The sequence below is a fragment of the Corvus kubaryi genome, unplaced genomic scaffold (assembly GCF_017639235.1).
Source record: "Corvus kubaryi isolate FWS band 111438036 unplaced genomic scaffold, C.kubaryi_AGA036_p1.0 68, whole genome shotgun sequence".
NCBI lineage: Eukaryota > Metazoa > Chordata > Aves > Passeriformes > Corvidae > Corvus > Corvus kubaryi.
Window position 1 is genome coordinate 21,660,043 of NW_024582056.1, and position 23,862 is coordinate 21,683,904.

The 23,862-nt window shown below is 41.6% G+C and overlaps 1 protein-coding gene across 7 annotated transcripts in view; it reads right to left on the bottom strand.

The window, feature by feature from the left end:
• The window catches only part of CARMIL1 (capping protein regulator and myosin 1 linker 1), a 193,529-nt gene that overhangs the window by 109,838 nt on the left and 59,829 nt on the right, over positions 1-23,862 (bottom strand). For all 7 annotated transcript variants that reach the window (XM_042048962.1, XM_042048958.1, XM_042048956.1 and 4 more), the window contains exon 3: positions 2,572-2,622. In XM_042048962.1, the coding sequence (XP_041904896.1) occupies positions 2,572-2,622 (51 nt within the window). The remainder of the gene's footprint in view (positions 1-2,571; positions 2,623-23,862) is intronic.

Below are 23,862 nucleotides of genomic sequence, written 5' to 3' on the forward strand. Positions count from 1 at the left end.
ACAGAAGGCAAAAGCTCTTTTTTCCCCCCGTACTAATTAAATATTTGTTTATCTAAATCACAATGAAATTTTAAGGGGGGAGTTTCTGTGATTGAAATCCTTCATATTTTGAAAATTATTTACCTATCTAATTGAAGGTTCTTTCTTTGCTAAAGTATGTGCAAACATATATCTATGTACACACAATCAAAAAATATCCAAAAAGTTCACACAGATCCAGACTCAAGAATTTAGTCTGCAAATCCTCTTGCTTAGAATTAACAAATATCAGGAAACATGGCACTATCTCTACAGCTCATCTTTGGTTCATTTTTCTAGATAAAAGTATGAACTTACAGTCCTGCTTTGCAGGAAAAATGTAACACATTCTAAACATCATCTACCTCAGACTAAGAAATAATTTTTACAAGGTTTTAAAAGGCATAATCTCATTTATTACCCAAAATTATACGTTTCTAAAATCCTCTTAAAAAGCTATGCATGCCTCTCATTTAGGAACCTTTCAGTTACCCAGACAGCTAATTTCCTAGTTTTCAATTTTTTCAACCAAAACTTAATGGAAGTTGAAATACATTCACAAATCTGAATTACATTCGTACCAATATTTTATACACTTATTTGTGGGCTTGATGACACATCCAACATTTACAAGTGTTGCAATCACATTTTATACAGATATGTAGCAAGAATTAGCAGGCTTGAAGTACTGTCCTTCCTTCCCAATCAGTCCATCTCGAACAGTAGGAATGAACTGATTGGATCAGAGTGTGAAGTTACAAGGTGGCCATTGTGATATCTTTGCTCTAAGGATAGTAGTGTGAGTTGGTATTGTAGTTAACCAACATTAATTCTTTTTAACTTTGATCCTTGTTTAGTAGATATAGTCAACAGCATTGTTTAAGGAAAAGTGAAGCTTGGAACTGAATGTAGCAGTAACAGTTACTCACAACTGGCCATCTCTAGGCATACTCAATTTTATTAGAGGTCCCCGGAGAAACAAAGCTGGATGTTCTCAGCTGTCTTTCTAGGAGTTACTGTCTGCCAATTACATGGAAGTTCTCAGGCTCAGAAAGCTTCTGAGCAGCTATTGAAAATATTACAGACATTACAAAACTTACAAAGTTTCACTAACCCTTCTAGAAAGGCATTTTCAACCATCCTAATAATTGTTCAGACATAAAAAGTTTAATTTTTACATAAATCATAAGCATAGCTTCTCATCATCTTCCTTCTATTTACTTCTACTAGTAAAGAATACATATTTTAGATTTTAATGAAAACAAAACCAAGTTTTTCAACTATAAAAATTTATTTAATGAGTTATGGGAATTGTCTGAAACAGTCAACTAAACAGAGTTATCACTTAGTACTCCAAACCCCAGCCTAAGTTATCACTTAGTACTCCAAACCTTCAAGAGCTTTTTGATGACTTACAATGGCCTTGCTAATGTTTAACAAGATCACTATCACCACCTGTCTATCATATTGCCATTGCACTGATGTCTGAGCTGTTCATCAACTGGATCTACGTTTCCAAGCAAGCAGCCACCAAACCCTGTCTTAAAAAGCCCTGGCTGAAAACTGCAGTGATCCAAACACCAACAGACAACAACCACAGACATCTGTGCTGCAGGGACAGGGTGATCAACTGAGGAAAGTAGATATTAGCAGAAATTCAAGCTGCAGTTCATCCTACCTGTCAGTCAGCATCTTCCAATTACAGGTAAGGATGGTCACACTTACCAGTGGCCATAACTGGAAATTTGGTATCAGTAGTTCCATTTATTGATTCTGTTTTTTCTATAAAGTATGTATATATATATACACACACACACACATATATATACATATATATATATACACACACACACACTTAGACACACACGTGTAAAATACAACAAAATAGGATATGTGCCAGATTCCTATTCACCGATTCCAACCTGGACGAGAGATCTTCTTTCACATCAGTCATTTTTATTCATGTGGAAATCATCTTTCTCTTCTACAAGTCATTACAAATTGTCACAGGCACAGAAAAAATAATTCACTGGCATTGGCAAGACAAGTTGCCAAAATGCTTTTCAAAATGAACAGCAAAAATCATTAGAAAACAGCAGAATTTAATAAAACTCAACACAGCTTCTGCCTCCAAATCAAATATAATCCTATTTGACACTGCAAACACTAGAGGGAATAATGCCATCAGCTTCTTTGTACATAAACTGTCCTTCTATAAAATTCATTAGGCTCATCTCACAGTTCTTCAAGTTGGAGTTTACAATGTAACTCTTCAGCAACCTGCATTTTTAGAAGTTTAAATGTTTCTGAAAAGGTGTGTGTGTATAAATACATATATATATATATATATGTATGTACTCACAAATGCATTTAAGGCGTATCCTAGTAGAAGCTCCATTCTAAGTCAACACCATGCAACACACCATTCCTCAATTATCTATTTTTTTTAACAGATGTACAAGTATAACCAGAATATACTAATTTTTTGCTACTTAGTTTCTGTAACTTTCATTTGTTACCCCAGAGAATTTATAGAAACACAGTGGTTTTTACCTTGGTGGGAATCCGAGATGTTAAAAGAAATGCCCGACATGATGCCAACACCTATTGAAAAAATAAAGAAGAACAGAATTTGTAAAAAACATTTAATATTATAAAAGATTCTTTTCCAGGAAAATCCTGAAACCAGAGGAAAAAAGCCTCTAGCAGAGTGAGTGTGGATTCCCTCTGCTGTCATACACTGAAGAAAGCAAAACTGGGATCCGATCCAGTAGAACACAGTGAAGAGACTGCTGCAATCTGATCAGCTATAAACTACTTAGCACACCACTGAACTGAAGAAATGTATTTAATTAATCTCTCCAGAAAATATAACAGAAATCTTAGTCACATTTTAAAAAGAAGCGAGGATGAGAAGTCCTACCAGGAATATAGGATGTACTTAAATGTAAGAAAAATATATGAGATTATCATGATATTATTAGCAATATATGACACTGTGGGCAAACGGGGGAGTTTTGGACACATTTGGGGGCATTCTAGGGTAAGAATGAAAAGATTTCTCATTGATAGCACCTGCATTTCTTCTCCAGCAAAGGCAATGGAAAAATGCAGTTAGACTAGAGAGACCAGTGGCTCTGGGGAGAAAGCACAACAAAACTAATATTTTGGAAGCTACTGCCAATCAAAATGTAATGATTCTATATCGTATCCCTCCAGTCTCCAGTAGCACTTCCCACTCACAGATTTTATGCTTTGCAAAAGGAATGACTCATCTTGGCAAAACTACAGTACTGTTTGTTGATTTACCTATAGAATTATCTGCTGTTGGCTACATCATTTTCCAGATTGGAAAAAAAAAAAAAGAAAGACACAATTCGAACACCTGCCAGAGCTTTTCACACAGGTAGGACCTCCTAAACTCAGCCCTGCTCAGTAAGTATCCAGGATCAAGTGATCGGGTTGACACAAAACATGTTCCTCACTTGGAGAGGAAGAAGCAGGCTGAGAAGGCGACCCAGCATCCAGCTCTGGACACTGTTCAAACACTTCAGGGATTGGATTTCAGCTTCAGCTGAATAACATCTTGCTAAATCCTAAGAGCACAAGTGCTGTAGCAGTGCTGAATATTAGCAGATTGTTTCAGGGTTGATGTGATTAGACCCAGTTCTCTGGTTACCACTGGTGTAGAGCCAAACTGCTGCAGAATAACCCGTGCCTCCTGTAAGGCTCAACCCTTCACTGAAGTCCCCTTATGACAGGCTGGCCCTGTTACACAAGCCTGCTTCATCTCCTTGCTCACACGTAAGGGAGAGACAGCCTCTTGTGCTCTCCTCCCAGCTACACCTATCCCAAGTATCTCTTCCACAATCCAGCACGAAGAGAAAGGGGAAGGACCTACCCAAGGGGTTTTTCCACTGCTCAGCCACAGTTTCTCCAGCCTAACAGCAGCTTTCTCTCACAGTAATAAAACCCTGACCTTTTCTCTCCCTCACTCATCTCCTCAGGGCAGCCACACACAGTAGGTACACACCACTCTCCCGGGAGCCTCTGGGGAAGATCACATCCCTGTGCTCACAAAATAGCTCTGCTATCAGTAAGAGTGGCACTCTTACTGGTGGACCCATCCACAAGCTGCCCACATCTGAAGAGGGGTAGGTGATCAGGCATCCTCTCTGCACTGGCACCACCAAAAAAATCTCTCCAGTGTCACAGGCAGAGCAGTTCTGGTCACTACACCTCAGATGCACAAGTGAGACAGTCAGGGGAAAGAAAACCTTTTGAAGAACTGCTTGCCATACTTGCCTTCTAGGTAGTGGCCAACAGCATTAGAGACATCAGTGCTCTGTGTATGCCACCACAGTGCAACAGCTCATTACAGGAAAATCACGTCACAGTCTTGCTATAAAATATTTGCTTGCAAATATGGGTTCAAGCTACTTTATGAGCCTAGAAAGGGTCGTTTTAACATGACTACAGTACACATGAGGAGTCCAAACAACAAAGTTAAATGTAAACCAGGTAACCAGAAGGCCCTGACAAAATCATGTCAGAAAAGAATGTTCCAACAGAGCACATGGCAGTGTATATTCTAGTGGCAGATGTACCAATGGTCCCAAAGTGATCTTTCTAAAACCAACAAAGCTGAAAACCCCACTTACCCTAAGGTGCATTTACATACAAAGGAGAGCCTTGCTGTAAAATGATACTCCCCACTCAGCAGGTAAAGAACTACTCTTAAGCAATAAGATGGTACCAAAAAAAAAAAAAAGCCTGAAGCTTCTAATCCAGTAACACAAATTTCTACAGTTTTTGTAGTTGAGACTCTCACAAACAAGTAAGAGTTTGATTTTTACAAAAAAATCAGTTGAAGACAAGGTCAATTATTACTGCAAAATTAATGTCCCATCTTGACTACAGCACTACAGCAGGACTACTTTTTTTTTTTTTTACAATGGCAGAATTGGCTAAGATGAGGCTTGGCATTTATCACAACTTCAGCTGTTAAAATCTGAGTTCACATCGTGACCCTTGAAAGGATCAGCTTTAGTTTACTGCTTTCTGATTTTCTTCTCTAATAGTTCTGAAATTTTACAGCAACATCTGCGTTTTAACGCCACCATTTTTGCTCACGTTTAGCAACAGGGTAGCCCGTACCCCAATTCAACCCAAGACTTGCTGGATGAGCTGTGAAACATGAATGGTTTGTTTTCAACGACTTCCTTCTCCTCAATAAGGCTGCAGTGCATAAACAAATAACGGCTCTTAAAGATACCGGCTCATCCATGTCTCTGACAATAGGATTCTGCATGGTTGTTAGTACTTGCAAGGGCAATAGAACATGTATTGCAGTCTGCTCAAAAAACACACCACTCTAGTCCTTCCCTTGAGAAACGTGATGCTGGTACCAAGGGCAGAGGCACTGGAGGTGTTTTCACACTGACAGTTCAAGCCCCCTTTTAAGAAACAAGTAATTTTTGTGCAGGAAGACCCAGGTCTCTGCGCATTCCTCTGACAAGAATAACGAGTATGCATGTGATTGCACAATTGTCTAGGGCTTTCAGAAGCATCCAGGAGTGCTGTTTTTCATGAATAGGCAGATTCTACATTTCCTGGGGTTTTTATTTCTTCATACAAAGAAACTTAAAGCAGAAGCAGCCACCCTTACTCTCAAGCAATCATCAGGAATCTTACCAAGAAGGTTCTGCCACTGTTATATTCATTTTGCACCTGGGGAACCTTGAGCACAGAAGAGTCATGGTCAAAGTCACTTAGAAGTCCAGAGACTCAGAGCAGCAGACACAGGGATAACCTGGAACAAAGAGCTCCCTGGCTCACAGCCCATCAGGAATGTTGACTGAGCACGGCTAATCTACCTTATCATCTGATAACAAAATGATCTCACTTGTTTAGCTTAATGCATCACAACCCCACTCCTCCATAACCATTCTGTTTGGTCACCAGTAGTACTCAATCATTAATAAAGTTAAAAGATCCCATCAAAAGATAAACACATGCAGGGTAAAGAAAGAGGCTGAGGATTTGATTCATGCTTTAACACACCTGTAAAACCAAAAGGTTTGCAAGTGACTGATGTGAAGGCAGCAAGGACATCCAGGCAAATTTTATACAGGGTACACAACCTGCCTGTTGCTCCATGGAAAGGACAATAAAAGAGAATTATATGTAGTTAACAGCAGCTTTGGTCTGTCTTCCTACTCTGCCTTTTTTAAAGCATAAAATAGGATTATGATTTGAATTTTAAATGACTCCTACTCACACACACATACCCGAGTTGATGATTTCTTAATGTTTTTATCATCCCAAATTCTGTAACGCTCCCTACACTGCTCAGAATGTACATGAAACAAGTTAAAATTCAGAAACATTCACCAAAAACATACCCTGGATATTATTTCTCCAGAGATTCACGGCCTACAAGGTCATCTTCTATTTACCAGAACACATAATATGTTTCAGTAAGTAACATAGATTCTCTGTGAGCATATCAATATAACAAACATACAGATGCATTTTGTCATTTACTGTCAAATCCTAGCTTTATTACCCATTTTAGTACTGTAGGTTAAATCACAGGGCTGCACTGGGTTAACCCAGCCACCTGACCTGGCAGCCACTCTTGGGAAGATCAGTAGAGAAACACAGCTCTGTGCTAATTGCATCTATTTTGCCAGACAAACCACAGCAACTGAAGCTACCTTACCTATACTTGAAGCAGTTTCAAATTCATAAGGAAATGAAAAACACTACTGAAAACACTACTACCTTTTTTAAAATGCCTGGGAATAGAGTTCTGGAAAATACAGTGAGCATACTTGTCTTCATGACTAGATATGAAACACAATGAAACCACCTCAGCACTTCATGGGCCCTGGGAAGTTGCATGATGCTCCCACCACTCACTACCACAGATGTTTTGAAACTTCCTTCTGCTGAAATCTCAAAAAAAAGATGATTAACCAAATATTTTTCTCTTGCTGGAAACTGATTGACATGGATACTAAAAAGAAAACCAAAACCAACCAGCTTTGTACTTTTTTTGATCAACCGTTGCAATCTGACTTCTTAAAATGCACTCTACTCTCCATACCTTTCCTTCTGCCACAGTTACTTTTGCCACCAGCATCTGCCATTTTGTCAGCTTCAAAATTCACTCAGTCTCTTCCATTATCATTTACTTGAGGAAAGAAGCATTTAAAACAAGCTTTCTTATTTCTTATCACATTCTTGTGATAGCCATCATCTTGAGAATGCCTTGAATCCAGAAGACAGTAACTTTTCTGTATATACCTTAGTATGTCATCCCCATTTTTATCATTACTCATTACTATTATTATCCAAAACATCATCATTTTTAAGTTTCCACCTTTATTAGTTGCTTTATGATTTCTCTCATTAGCTTTCCATTGCTACTGCTGACTCAGTATCTAATGTACACACAATAATGTGAGGTAAAGCAGCAGCACTAATACAGTTTTTGTTTTGTTAAAACACGGATGAATCAATACATGTTAGAGCATCCAGCCTCCCTCAGTCCCTATAGGATTGACCGTTCATTTCCTGGGTTGCATGCCTGATGTTGTAAATGCTTCATCCTGAAGCAGCTGAGTTCGATTAGATAAAAGCCCCCCTTCAGAACCATGTTAGAGATATTAGAGCTGGGTTTGAGTGAGGCAGCTCCTGCTAAAAGGACTGAGCCTCCCTAACACAAAGAGGCTAGCTGACATCCTGGAGGGCTTTTTGGAGGGCTGATTAGCTCAGGCATAACAGGAACATGTATGCTGCATCATCTGAAATGGTGGCATCACTTGGCATATAGTGGGTTTCTCCACAGAGCGCTGACACCGGCAAAAAATCCCAGCTCAGCCCCAATCTGAGGGCTTGCAGCACCACCACCTTCACCCACACAGCCCTCTCCGTTGAATTTGACTCTGATCATTCAGTCTCAACTACTTTTGAAGCGTCATCTATGATAAAACCATTGACAGACCTCATTCACTCCTATTCCTAATGTCCACTTATTTATACGCCAATACTAAAGCAGCCTTTTGCAGCTGGAGAAGATCTGTTAGGAAGGGGTTAGTGCATTTCAGTTCACACACAAAAAACTGAGTTTCTCCCTCCCTGAGCTGACCCTTAGCCAAGTTGAACACATTCCCAGGCTCACCTAAGTCGCTGGTGCCTGTGTGGCCAGTCAAAGACCAAAACACAGTAAGGGGAGCTGCTGCTTGCATCAGTACAATTCTCTTCTGCCCAAGACAGGGGTAAGCTCTGCAGCACCTCAGCCATCCCCATGAAGGGCTGCTCTGCTGCATGCTTCTCTATTACCATTCCTCAAGTCAACCACTGCCTCCTCGACAAGGCCCCCTTACTGGCGCCATGGACAGAGAGTGAGCCTGCCTGCCACAGGAATGCTGTGCAGATCACAGCATTTCACTGGTCCTTATTGCTACCACACTACCTTGAAAATTCAAGCCTGCTCTGTTATGGCTCCCAATTTCTGTATTTTCTGGATGGCAGAGGCTGGTATAGGGAACAGTTTTTAGTTGAGTTTTTTTTTTTTTTTTAATGTGTGCTCAGATATCAGAAGAGATGCCAATAAATCTGCTGTGTTTAGAGAAGAAAAGCAACTTTCACATTACTGTAGGGAACAAGGCAGGGGACACCACAAGATGGCACAATGGAGTGCTTCACACACATTTCCCTCTCACACCAAGTCAGCGGACCCATTAACAGAAATGCTTATTTAGTGCCTGGAAAGCTGTTCAAATCTGCAGAGCAATTTCTACTTCAGAGGCAGCAATGAACAAATCCTGCCTAGAAGACAGGTAAGAATAAAGTATCCTTGTTTTAGAATTAATAACAAGTAAGGCATAGACACACAAAGATTTGCCTAAAACATAAAGGCAAAATGAAGTGGTAAAGCTTGAAAGAGAAGCTTGGAGTAAAAGGGTCCTAATTCTGATATTTGAGAAGAAACAACATAGTTTGGAGGCTTATCAGCAAATTAAGACAAAATTTCCAGACACAGCTAAATTTGTTCCAACAGCTCTAGCAACACTACCACTTCCACCTACAGGCAGTGTCCTAGCCCTGTGAACTGTTTATAAAATACACATGAATCAAATTGTGCTTCTTTAACACCTGTGAAGCACAAAGAAACATGAACACTTGCTATAACCCTACAATGAGCAAACAACCCAGCTATTTTAGTAAAGGTGGGATTTCAGAAGAAACTGAGACGTGCTCACATTTGGCCAGACATCACCTACGGCAGCAACAGGAGCCATGGACACCCCAGCTGCCAAGCCCTGTCACTGAAGTAGCTTGGGATGTGGTCACCAGTGGTGCAGACTGGGACTGGCCTGATTTACAGACTTTACATTCAGAAGCTTTGTATCTTGTGCTATTAGCCACAGAGCTGCTTGTGGAGGGGCAGCCACCTACTGCCTGTGCGTACAGGGCTCCCTTGTTCTAGGAACCATGGAAGAGTTTCATGGTGTTGTGAGAGATGTCCAGCACAGAGCACTAAAGCTGATGCAATCCCCTGCAGACTGCAAAGGTTCCTTGTCATCCTGCTCACCACCACACAATTCCCAACAACAAAAATACATAATGCTGTAAAACACTAAATACCAGAAGACCCACCTACTGTGTTATTTAAGCCTGCTCTGAGCCATAAAAATAGGAATCAATCAGCAGCTGCATTTCAACAATTCAAAGTCCTCTCCATGGCACTGGACACATCCAGGGCTGATCCCAGCCGAGGCAGAGGAGGGGAGCAGGCTCAACCACATACCTTCACTTGTAACTCATTAGTGAGCAGCAACACCCCAAGGGGGATTTCTTTCTCTGTACCTACATAACACAAAAATAGGTCACTAGCACATTAGTGTTAATATACCTTTATTTTACTTTTTCCCCTTACTTTTGCTCTTATCTGTATACAGCCATTACACAGATTCAGTGTTGCAATTCAGGTTACAATGTGCCTCAGCAGGATACCTTCCCTAGGTACTTGCCCTTTACAATGTTCCAGACCCCCAATACTTGGTTAAAAAGCGGGTTGAAAACATTCTGTTGACTTGTAATTCAAAACACCCTGGGCTGCAGCATTTTCAGCGCAACAATTTTTTACACTCTTGTACTACTACTCTCCATCATAAAAAGACTGTACAGGCACCTTTAGAAAAAACCCTCCCATTACCTGTCCATGGTGTTAATAAAAAGGAACCTCCACACACCTTCCCTCTTCCTACAGAGCTTCTTTCTGTGTTTACACACAGCAGTTAAAACTGGAAGCATTTTGGTGTGCTGCATATGACACTGTTTCTATGCAGAAGCAGCTGGAAATAAATTTTGCTATTACAGTGCTTTTATTCTTATCTTCTTTAATTTCATCACTTAGAAATGCCAGATTAAACATTTTGCAGTGATCCTTGGTGATGGGATTGCTCATAAAAACCCACAAGCCAAGGCAGTTCTTTCCCAAAGAAACCACTGCTGTGAGTACAAGACAAAAGCCTCTTCCCCATTAGGTCCTGAGGGGATGCAAGATCCACTCCTCTACACTACTGCAGGAGCCTCACTGCTGTCCTCAGGTACACTCTTGATTTCCTTTTCTTCCTCTTGCTTCCCCACAGTACCCCTTTTCCATCTCTATCATCTGTAAAATAGAAGTCCCCGCTGGAACTAACACGACTGTGACAGTCACTTCATCCCTAATCACCTGAGCTACACTGCAAGACTTAGTCTTTATATGCTTTGATATCTTAAGACCATCAATCTTTCAAGAGAGGGATGGTGCTTGAGTGTTGAAACCAGCCACCTAGCCATTTAAAATCCTTAAAAGACACTACTATACTCACAGCTCCCAGACTCAGATATTTTGTTACACTGTTTTACATTTTATAAGATTATCTCTTTTACAGCTATTTTATTTCCAATGTAACACATTTCAACTCTGCTAAAGAAATCTTTTCTTTCAGAGTTTAAAACACTTTCCAGAAATGGCAAAAAGGAAGCAAACTACTCCCCTGTACAAGAAAGCAGGGCTGAAAGGGACCTCCCTTTGCCCACTGCTATCCCCGCATGAAACAGGCAGGGAAAGTGAGGCCTCTTCCAGTATGGAGCTTTCCCATAGCTCCCATACTTTATTATTTAAGTGGTGGGAGCTGAAGATGGCTGGGGCATCCCCTCATGGCTTACCCAGGGCCGACCACCCACCCACCGACTCAGCTGATGAGTAGCTACCATCTTCTGGGGAAAACTCACAATAGCTTCTCTGTCATGCACTTTACTCTTACAGCCAGGGCAGCTAAATAATTGAGGTGTGAACAGTATTCCCACTTCCTTGTCATGCAGGTGCATGATGCTGGATACCTTTCTTTCTTAGGAAATTCTGCACGAGACAAAGTCCCTCCCCTGCTCCCACTCTGTATCTAACAGGCAGGAAATCCAGCAACCAGGCCAGCTTTAGGCAGTGACACAGCTGATTGTATCTGGCTTCCCCTTAGATGGAAATTCAGGAATTGCCACATTCCAGAAAAGCAATTTTGCCTCCAACATGCTGCAAAAAAATACTTAGCAGTCTCCCCTACTCCCAAAATGCACACTGTCTTGTCTACCTAAGAAGTACAAGCTGCATGCGCTGGGCAAAAACCACTATTGACGGAGGGCTATTACTCTTTGTGCTGATTTTTTAAAGTCTTATGATGTCAACCATCTAATGCTGTTAATTATTAAAGACAAATATGCTCCTATTCAATAAAAAAGCCATTTTCATAATTTCTGGTTTTGTGAAGATTCTTGAGTGTCTCACACTAATATTGCCTATGTGATACTTGTGCAGCTTCTTATACAGTACATTAACCTGGAAAAATGCATGTAATAACAAAACATCCCCATTTATCTGAGAACCACATCAATTTCTAACAGCCAAATGGAAAACAAACAAACAAAAAAAGTCAGAAACCATGCTCAAAAAAAAAAAAATTACAACTCGCTGAATGCAAAACCCAGTAAATTATTCTGCTCTTCAAACTTAGGAGTTAAGTATAACAACTGCTGCAACTTGGTACCCAAGACTCAGTATCAAGTTACTCCTTGATATACAAAAGATTTCAGTGGTTTTTAACCCACCTATGCCTCTGAAAATTTGGAAAAAAATCAGCTTGCTTCCCCAGAAAGCCTTCACAAGATTCTGATGCAAAAGTCTTCTAAGTCAAACTCTTTCTCAGAAGAGTTTTGTGTGTGAATTTTGGTTTTATAAGCACCAATCCATGAGCTTGATGCTATGTAACTATTGCTAATTTCAGAACACAAGAGTCTTAGGGAGAGGAAGAGAGCTTTTAAAAGGTTACTTCACTACTTTACTACTCCTAAGTTGTGAACTTACAACTCACTCTGCTTGTCAGAGCAATCTACAGAAGTGTAAAGTGAACTAGATCTTCCTGGGCTTTATAATTTATCTAGAGTAATAATTTACAAGCTCTTCAATTTGTGGACTATCTTAATTTTCTCTATGGATGTATAGCACAGTCTGCCAGAGAGGAAAGTAAACCTGAGAACGGCCTTTACTCTTTCTATATGGTAGGTTTATAGGCAACTCTCTCCTCATCCTCCAGGCAGCCAAGCTGTTTTTTCCTCTCAGACAAGCCTTTCCTGAATCTGCTCTGGAACAGCTTAAGCTCTCCTGTTGACCAAGCCAATCTGCTCTCCAGAGCTCTTTGCTAGGCTACACAAGCCCAGGGAGCTCACAAAGCAGCATGAAGAGCAGCAGCACTGGCCAGGCTGGGCAGCTTCTGGGACCTGGTGGCACAAACCCCAACCTCAGGAGCTGACAGACCCTGCTTTCTGCAGGCCATGCTCCAATCTCAAGTGATCACTCTTGTTACACACCCTAAAAATTGTCCTGGGTAGACAGAACACAGATTCAAAAACTGTAATTGAGACATCAATATTTTGTTTTTAAAGTAATTTCTAACAGCGAAAAAACTGGTGTAGGGCCACAAACAAGAAGGGAAGGTGAACCACCTGGTTCCACAATAGTTTGCACTGTGGTGAGACCACTCCCCCCACAGCCTAAGCCACAGGTGCCACCAGCACTGAACCCCCAGAAGGGTCTGGCACAACCAAAGGCAGCCTCTTCTGCAGCTGAATGTGTGACTGTAATAAACCAAGGTCAGCTTAGCAGCAATACGGCCCAGCTACCAGCAGCATCAGGGGCACAGGAACACAGTGCTTCAGTTGAGCCAACTGCCTGATAACCTCCCCATCCCACAGGCAGGTCCTTCAGGCTAGACCCAACTCTGCACTAGTGCAAGTCACCCCGGTTTTAAGGAAATTTAAAGCTCCCTTGAATAAGACAAGTCAGTATGTAACCTAACTGCAGCACAAATGCAGTTTATGGCATGCCTTTTCTAGGCTTCCATCTTTCCAAGCACCATTCTGCTCTTGCCATCAACACAGCCCAGCTGATGATCAAAACAGAGAAAAATTAACACAGATAGAGCTCTAAGAAGACAGAATGCCTTCTAAGCATGGGACCCCTGAGAACATTATCTCTGCCTACTCAATAGCACGGCTGAAAACCAATTTGCTCACCTACCCCCAGAGATGCACTGGGAAGCTTTCAGCTGAAATTCAACATATCACACACAAATTTTTTCATGCTGTATCTTGTCACTGCTCTACCTTTATGACTCTTGACGCAGAGTGTTTACGTACACATTTGTGGCTTTTTTTAAAAATCTTCTTAACCTAGGCAGTACCTAAGTAAAACAAAGCCTCAAAAGCCTTTAGTAGTCTACTACAAAGAAACCTTAACCCCAACACATTATCATCAGGGCTTCAAAGCCACTGTGAGACAAAACTCATGCTACAACCACCTTGAACCACCTCAAAGAAGCTATTGCCATTTTTTTTCCCCTTCTTTTTGTAAAAAGCTGTGGTTCCTTTGATTCTTTATGCTGGTGAACGGGGTTTGGTTTGGTTTAACTGTAAAACCAAAACCAAACATTAGTAATTTCATTTCCAGTTGTTACTGCTGCCTTTTCTTGTCACCCACTAACTTCAGATGGGATTTTAATACTTAGTTCAGGTAGTGCAAGACCTCCTAAGTGAAGTATTAGTCAGTGTCCTGCATACAGAGAAAAGGGGTATGGAGTTTCTAGCACTGTTTAATTCCATATCATGCACATCATCATTGCTGGAGGTGTGGTTTTGGCAGGAAGACACCGGCAGCAGAAAGTGTAAGCATGTGGTTTTTGCCTGGCTCTGGGGAAGAGGGTGAGGGACCACACTGCCCTGCACCAGGACTGTGCTGCCACTTCCATGTTGGAGAGCTGCCCTATACTGGGACTGTGCCGGCACCAGCGCACCGGAGAGCCGCAGCGTGGCTCAGCCTTTGCTGGAGACCTCGCCAAGTGCTACTTGGTTAACTGTCACTGGAGTTACACATCAACCACTTCAATAAACTCACGTGGATTCAGCCAGTTTTGCTGGTATTTCACAGAAGTCAGAAAGAAAAATGTCATTCAATCGTCCTGCCTAAATAGCTGATTAATGTTTTTCTGTTTTTCTGCCCACTTCTTGTTTATAATCTCTTCTCAAGGTCTTTCACTGCTTGAAGTTCTAAATGTCTTCTTTTCCTTTTGTTGAGCTTTGATACTTGTATCAACAAGGGGTTACAACTAAAATTAGAAGTTTTAAAGAAATCACTGTAATGTTTTTGAATTACATGGCTAAGTTCCCAAACACACCATAAATAAATGGTCACTGTCTTGTTAGCAGGTTTGCACAAAATTTTACCCAACGGGCTATCAGATATATCGAAGATTTGAACTCTGCCCACACACAAACACTTGTATTATTGGATAATTAACCTCATTATTCAGATAACACCATTAATGATGAGTAAAGCACAGCAATGAAAACTCAAAACCTCCCACCACAACTGCAACATTAACCCCCCCAGCTTTATCTTCCATTTCTTCTGTGTCAGGGTCCTGTGATCACTCAATTTGTCTATATTATCGTTTTTTATTTTCTTGCAGACTAGATACAGATGTCTTCTCTTTCCCTTTCTTAAATCCTAGCATTTCTAAAACAAGTGCACCAAGAAATGAAGACAAGCAAAAGAAAGCATCCACATCAACATGTCTATGATGGAAGGACTTTTCAAATTCAGTTGAATTGCAGAGCTCACAGCAGTTCTGAAAAGGCCACTACCTCCCCCTTGTTCGTAAATTAGATGGGAACTTAAAAGATCTTCTGTCTTCAAGTACAGGTATCTCCTAAAGTAGTGGTCAAGGGAGGTGGAAACAATGTGACACTTACTTAATATCTGCTCCAGGCTGAGTAAAGAAGCTCCAGGAGACACTGCTTTGCTCAAGCTAAAAAAGCAAGAGAGCTCACTACCCAACATGTTTAAAAGAAGAAACAAAATCTGGCTTTTTGCCTCAAACAATTACTTCATCATGATCATAAAGCACATTTTCAATGAGGCCACTCCCACCCTAGAAGCTGTTAACATACACAGACATGTAGTTAAGGCCCTAATCTATAAATGCACATGACAGAAGCAAGTAGATATAACCCTTTCAAGAAGAGATGCCAAATACCAGGGATTTAAAATAATATATCTATGCCCACTCTTTGCATGATAAAGACCACAGTACTTCATCCAACAGTATCATCAGCATGGAGCCTGTAACCTCAGCTCCTCTCAATCTGATGCCTCAGAGCAGTTTCAGAAGCTAAGCATCTGTTGTGGTTGCTAATAAAAAGTCTGAAGAATTTTGCTTTCAAATATGCAAAAGTGGGTGGGGGAGAGGGGGCTGTTTCACTTTCCTGCAGCCACATGAAAATACATAACAGCTTTCAAAGTACATCATTGACTCACTCGTGGTACAAATCAATCAATTCTATGAAGTTTCTGAAGCCTGGTAAATTAGCTAGAAAAAACACAAGCTTCTCTGGCTCCTCAGGGCTCACAATATGTGATCTGACCCTGGTCGTAACAATCATGTCACTATAAACAAATGATGAAGGGATCACAGCTGCCTGGAAACCCTGGTACTCAATAATGCTCCCTCCAAGGAGGTCAAATCCTATAGACTACAGGCTTCAAGGAGCCCTGCACAGAGCCAGCGCAGCAACAGCTGCAAAAACGGGAGGTCACTAAATGCAGATGTGATGTAAGACATAACCACACAGGGCCAAGCCTCAGCTCTCATAATCAGGTATCATTCCTAGGGAGGGGAACACAAAATGGATGCTTCCCTGCAATCAAACCAGAAAGAGGGCTGAATACAAAGTAAAAACACTACAGAAGTGACAAATGTAAAGGTAATCCAATTTTGAGGACTAACACAGTAATTCTTCCTCTTTACTCAATTTCTAGTCTTTACCATGCTTTTGCTTCCAGCAGGCTGAATAATCAGTCCAAAGACTTCAACACTGCACAAAAATCTTCATTGTTAAGGACAGTGACTTTTATTTATAGTGTCTGAAGTTGCTACTTGTCGGCAACATGCCAGCATTCTGGGGAAGAACTTGTAAGAGGAAAAATTAGGCTGAGGCTGAGCAACCTCTTCAACTGTGTTTCTGTAAGATTTGTTCTACATAGAAACGAGAGAGATTACACTTGGACTCAGCAAGGTGAGTGCATCTGGAAAGCCTGGGCTGCTCTCCTGGTAGCAGCTCTGCTCATGCTCACTCAACATGCTTGAGACACGCTACACTTCCTGACACACAGCTCGTGCAAGACATGTTGGATTCTGGCTACTGAGTTCACGTAAAATTAAAAGAGTGGCTGTGATCCTCAGATATCCAGCATCCATGGTTTGACCTGGATCACCACAGGCTTAGAAATCCAGGAGAAATGCACCATTCAATATTCTATCAAGTTTTGGTTTCCCCCCACCCCAAGTGCAGTCAGATAACGTGACCAGACAAACTCAAATGCATGGGGGTTGCCAAGATCAAGGACAGAGGTTCACAAAAGGGTTAATCTGTGCCAAGTCAAGCCCTCCTGATTTAAAAGCTGTGAACACCTGACACTAACTAGCGACTGAGCTCTCTCCCAAAGGCGAGTTTACCCTGGGCTAAATTTGTCGCCTTCATATGCCTATGTTGCAATTCCAGTGCACTCAATTCTTACGTTTTCAAACGCACAGCCTGCCCTTTTGTCTGCAGCTGCTTCAGTGCTATTTGCACCATGTTTCTGCCTGGAGGTTTGTCCCTCTGCTCCTGTGCCCATAGCTTGAGAAGCTCATAATTGGCAGATCTGGGACACTAAATAATCCTTAGTGAAAGCCAGGAAGCTTCTGAAACCAACAAACAAGACAAAAAACCATCTCAGTCAGGGATGTGTGTATGTGGAATGAATGAAAAACAGTGGCAACATAAAACTGCATGAAAATATTTCTTTCCAGGTCACTTTTACAATGGCACGTGTTTTGATTCTCTAAATTCACTCTGTTGGTGTTATAAACCCACCCCTTTTCATTAGCAAATGCATAGAGGGCTGCAGAACCACACTTTAAATGGATGGTGCTGTGTTCTATTCCGGATTATTAGTTTGAAATACCATCCCTTGCAGTGCATTTACTCTTGTGTATGTACAGCTAGTACTGCCTTTATAATGGGGCAGTGATTCAAGTATTTTCTGGTTCATTCTAACAAACTAACACAGAGAGACTACAAATACAAAGGTAACCAACAGTTTTAGAGAAGCAAAAAAAAAAAACCGTACTGATTTCTGTTTAATTTGCTGATTCCTGGAGAAGAGAGAAACATTTTGAACCTACAAACAAATGAGGCCATCTGAAAAGTATGAAGGAAAGGATAAGACTTAAAAGCTAATGTATTTAAAAGCCCCAAACTAACTAAAAATTATAATCAATGCTATCTCCACAACCCATAAAACTGGTACCTTTCTGGTACAGCTTCAGAAATCAATTTTGTTATCAAAATACAGTCAACAAATCTATATAACGTGCACACAAAAGGAAGCCTAGAGTTCAACAATCATCTCTGTCTTACCCTAGTTATTAATTAAAGCAGATGGCAGCAGGGTGGGGGAGTTGGTAATAGCTATACACAATTTGGGACACTAAAGAGGGAGACATCGAGCTTTATAACAGCCACAAAAATACACGGTGCCTTTTTTTCTAACCACATATTCACACAGAAATATTTGAGGATGATCCAGCATTAGAAGCAGAATCTACCTCCTCTTTCTTCCTCTTTTATGCATATAAACATCACTCTTCCAAGATCCAACTACATCCACTAAACCATTGATAAGCAGCAGGAAATCTAAATCATTCAATCCAAGATGAAAAATCTCCTAATTAAAAAAAAAAAAGGAACTAAATTAATACTCTGGAATAATACATAAAACTACTTGCAAAGCAAGGAGCACTGCATCCGATTTGGCACTCCACATTCTAGGTCACACTGGCACAAAGCAGGCAAGAAAGTGAGGGAAATCAATTAGAAGTGAAAAGCTTCCACACACGTGCCAAAAAGCAGTCTCAGGATGCAGTTGTGCACCACATCTAATCCCGTGTAACTCGGCTAACCCAGAGAGGCTGAGCCCACTCTCCCCCAATTCCATCACGCTGCAGGGCACTTGCAAAGCCACACAGCTGCTCAGGTGGCTCAGCCAGGCTGAGGGGCTCCCACCATGTGCACACACACTGAATCTGTTCTCCAGCACCTGATGTAGGTGTCTATTGCCATCTCTATGCCACCAATCCAACAGGAGAGCCATAACACGTGCCAAAGGGGCAGGTGGCAAACAGAAATGGAAACTTCCCGGAATGGGCACAGCTGGCTCAGCCAGAGCTTGCTAGCCATCTTGTATTGGAAGGAGGGCCTTCCTCAAGAGATGGACAAGTTCCATGATTTTAGTTACCACTCTTTTGCTTTTCCTCAACAGTACAAACCCCCAAAGAGAGAAGAGTGGAGAGGAGAGGAAGAGAAAAGAAAACCTAACCTATCTTCTCTTTAGAAAGGACCAGCCATAAGATGGGTATCATTATTGCAGGAGAGAGCAGAAGAGAAAGGGCAATGTAATTAAGCACCTAGTGATGCACCACAGCTGGATGACTGAGTCATCCTGTGATCCAGGTATACAGACCCAGCCCTGGCAGCCCCTTGCTCAGGTAACCACCACCTGGCAGTTCACCCCCAGCATCCTACCAGACACAGACAACTCATTAGGAGATGCATCTGCTGATAAATCTGGCAAAGCTGCTGCCAGTTGAAAGGGCAGCACAGGCATGGCGGATGCCCCTGAAGGAAAAACAAACGCTGGAGGCCAGTAGGGCAGATCACTGGGGCACTTAAGTAGCAAGGTAACAAGCCCACACAAGGGTTTATGTATTTGTTTAACCCCTATACTAGAACAATCGGCGCCATTTGGGCTGATTATCCTTAAATAAATAAAAAGTCACTGCTTCCTACAATGGATGAAAAACAAAAATCCTACATGAACTTGTACTCAACTTTTCAGAAGGACCAGAACAAAATCCAGCTCTCCTGACACTGTGCTAGCTTTCTTTAATAGCTGTAACCTCTCACCTTTATTATTTTATAATCAGGGACCTGTTCAAAGTATCCACAGCATGAGCTCCGAATTTCAGTTTAAGAGTTAACTTGCACAAAGAAGCCAATACTTGTTCTGTCAGTCCTTCCTCACTCTGGGGAAAAAGGAAGCAACTCAGACATGTTGCATAACTGCTCATCGGCACCGTCAAAGAGCTCGAACAGTAATTGGAAAACTAATATCACTGCTTCAAATAGGTGCAAAAATACACAGTGCAAAGCCCATTAAGAGGATAGATGAGGAGACAGACATTCAACTCCTCTCACTGTCAGGGCTTCATCAGAATAATTTAATGCAGGATCCAAAGAAAATGTCCTCCCACGTGTATTGATGCTAATTCACAGAATTAAAAAGCAAATCTAAGAACGTTGAAGCAAAGAAATGAGTTCACTGTAAAATCAGCTTCCAGTCTGGGCAAATTAACTTGGTAGCACGCTTCATTCATATGCCCTAACATACACAAAGTATGTCATTTTGGTCAAGTGGTCTGTAATTCTGGCACTCCTGCTATCCACAGATACACAGGTGGTTTCCAAACAGCTCTCTCTGCTTCCATTTAGCTATTGCATCAGCCAAGACAAGAACATTTGTACTTAAGAGAGTTTTCTAAAAGGTTCATGCTGTTTTTTTAAAAAAATAAACCATAATCAGAAAACAAATGTACGCTTGAATATGCTCACACAAAGTCTGTTTTGCTTGCAAATTAAAAAGCAGAGGTCACCTTTGTGGTCAACTTCACAGCACCATGGAAGAAGACATTGTGTCTACTTGGAGTAGCCTCTATCTAATACAAAGAAAAGTATAGATCAGCTATTCAGCTGGTTAAATAGAAAGGGAAAAACATGAATACATAAGACCTGAGAGTTCTCTTACTTTTAAAGTCACCAGCAGTTAAATAGAGGAAACCAAAATAAACATGTTTTTCAGATTGGGTGTTGTTTCCATCTGTCCCCCTCCCCATACATGCATACAGGTATACAGTGGAGGGAGAAAATACACAAGAAGGATACACAGATTTCTTTTCACAGGACTTCTTTGGTACTAAAGGAGCAAAAGACTTTGTCAAGAATTTCTTACAATTTTCTTCACGTTACTGTGAGAAGCAATCCATTTATCATGTACACTTAGCAGCCCCGTGCAGATTACTAAAATAAAATTGTAGTAAATGTTTTTTCAGTGAAAGATAACGTGCTTGGCTGCACAAAATCTTAAACAGTATGTAATAGAGTATGTTAGGTTAGTCACAGCATTTAACAACACTGTAACCATATTCATGTTTGCTTTCCAATGAGAATAACATGACAACATACAGCATCTGTCCCAGAACTGTACATAGCAATGACATTTCATTTTATAAAAGAATCTTCTCTTTTAAGGTACTAAATAAACAAAAAACACCTGAAAAAATAATTGAGTCTCATCTTCATAAAAATGCTCTAATAAATTACAACCTAAAATTAGACATTTCAAATGACAACATTTGCCAGGGTCTCCTTTTTATACATTCACAGAGCACCACAATTTCAATAAAAATAGCAAAGGTGGACACAGAGTCATTGTTTGGAGCCTGCACGTTTGGGTTGCACTCCAGCCCTTGCCAGGGCACCTCTCTGAGATCCATCCCAAGCTTATCGGTGGGTCCTTGCCTGCTCCTGCTCAGACCTGGTCCCAGCCTGGGGTGCCTGCAGCTCCCTGGCCCTCTCCCAGGATTCCATACCCCGAGTCTTCTCCCTCCCGAAAGGTTATGGCCATGCTAAATGAGTAGTTAAGCAGCCTTCTCCAACCAATAACCAATCTTATCAGTAGAAAAACAAAATAGAGGAGTACAGGTTTGAAACAACAAATGCATATGCCAAACCCCGCTTACCTAAGTGACTCTCAAACTCCTGTGATGGAGACCTGGGAGAAACTCTACCTACTTCACACACTCTCGACAGCTTTTCCAAAACAAGAGCCCAGACTCTGTGAGAAAGGATTTTTTTTTAACTGTTCATAACCCTTTGGCTCACTGATCCACACAACTGCCAGACAAAACATGTTTTGTAACTTGGCTGGAGCTCTGAGCAGACTTTTAACAGCTAAAAGCTCAGGAATTGTCTATTAACCACCCTTGAGAGGCCTCCAGAAAGTGTTTTATTTCAGGCTATTGTTTTGCTACCAGCTTTTCCAACAGCCTGTTGTTACCACAGCACATTCACAGGGTAACACCTCAATAGGTAACTGAATGGCACAATACAAGGTAAGCAAACCCCCCGCTGAACGAATAGGGCATTTTCTTACTTAATTACAGAGCAGTTGTCCATCAACACATGCACTTAAAGACCCAACTCCAGAGTCTGCAGTCATCAGAGAGCAGCCTTGTGTAAATGCACCAGAAATACACAAATACCCTAGCCGCTGTTGCCCTGAACATCTGTAGAGAAATAATATGAATGGCAATATACCTGATGAAGAGCAAAGATGGAAAACTGCACAGTTTTCACGGTTGCTTAATAAGATAAGCCACAGCCCAAGGCCACAGCCTCTACCAAGTAGAGCAAGACTGCATTTCCAGCTTATTTTAACTACCTGGATTTTTTCCTGAGAGAGATAAACCACATACTTGCTGTGTTATCTAGGGTGCTAAGCATACGTGAAACAAACACGGCAGATAATTCTATCACTATTCATTCCTGTAAAGGAGTTAGACATTCAGTAGTGAGCATCCACACAGGTAAACGAAATAGTTAAGGAAGAAGTTCAGGAATTAATTCTACTCTGCTCTCTAGGCAGCTGTCAGACTGCAATGATGAGCAATTTATCTTCCATCTACAACACTATCGGCAGACAAGCGGAGTCACTGGGGAAGCCAGCTGCAGTCCACACCCTTCACAATACAAAATCCATGCCTCTGAGAAAGGAGACACCAGGGAAGTTAGTTGTTTGCCCAGCTGCCCCATGAACTGTGAAATACTTGCACTTCCGTGCTTTTCCTTGTCTGGTGCCTGCTGCCTGAGCAAAGAAGAGGTGCCCCTGAGAGGGCAGTTTCAAAAACATGCCAACCATCTGCTACACTCTTCCACCCCTGACTTGGAATCAGCTGTGCAAATCCCCTCACCTTTGCATCTCGATGGTACCACAGCCTGAGAAATCCCACACGTGGCAGCTCAGGAAGCTGAAATGCCCCACTTACCTCTAGTCTTGAGGGTGCCACAGAGAGGCAGTCACATGTGTGCAGCCAGAATACTTATCCCAGAGCATAAAATTCCCTCCCACACAGGAAGAAACAACTTCAGACCTGCAGGCAGGCAGCTTGAATCGACGGCTACTGCTGCCAACTATGTGCAGGCACAAGTGTTTCACCTGGAAGAGCAGGTGAGGAGTAGAATTCTCTTTCAGATCCACAGCTACTGTAGGAAGGAAGTGCTGAAACCCCCTTCCTTCCTAACAGGGGTTTTGCAAAACACCTGTAATTTCGTGAGCTTGCAGCGATGGCAAGGTGCTTTTATTTTACCTTAAATGCAGCGAGAAGTTAGAAACCACATGGGCACAACTTGAGGGCACAGATGCTGAACTGATGGAGAGGCTGGACACGAGAGAGACCCCACATGAGAGTAGAACACAGCATTGGAGACCTGGGTGAGCAGTGAGGTGGAAGCAACAGTGGCCTGCACATTTTGCAAGTCCTGGTAGGTGCGTGAGGAACAGAAGAGCGTGCTGAACCAGGCCAGGCCTTACCAGCTCATTGCACAATTCCATGACTTACCTACAGTGAGATGAAAACCATCAACAGTCTTGTCTGTCTGTAACCGGTATCAAACTGGAAACTCACAGTTCTGTGTCAGCAGTGACTCCAGAGAAGGTCAAACACACGAGCAAAATAAACCTTATGAACCACTTAGTCATCTTTCATGAGTTTCACAACATCAAACCAGAGTCCATCCCCACAGATAGCTAAGGGTGCATGAGCTCCGTTTGTTGTCCACAAAATCAATGTTACCCAATTTACCTTTAGAAGCACTACTGACTACTGCTTAGAAGCACTACTGCTTTTCAGCCATGACTCACTGCCCAAAACATAAAAGAAATTGCTTTGCATCCTTAGGAACAACAAAACACTTCTAGCTGGGAGCCACGAGTCATGCATTTGAAGTTTTGTCTGACTTGAGGTATCTACTAAAACTGAAAACTTCAGGAATGGGCTTGTTTCAAAGTTGTTTGCCTTG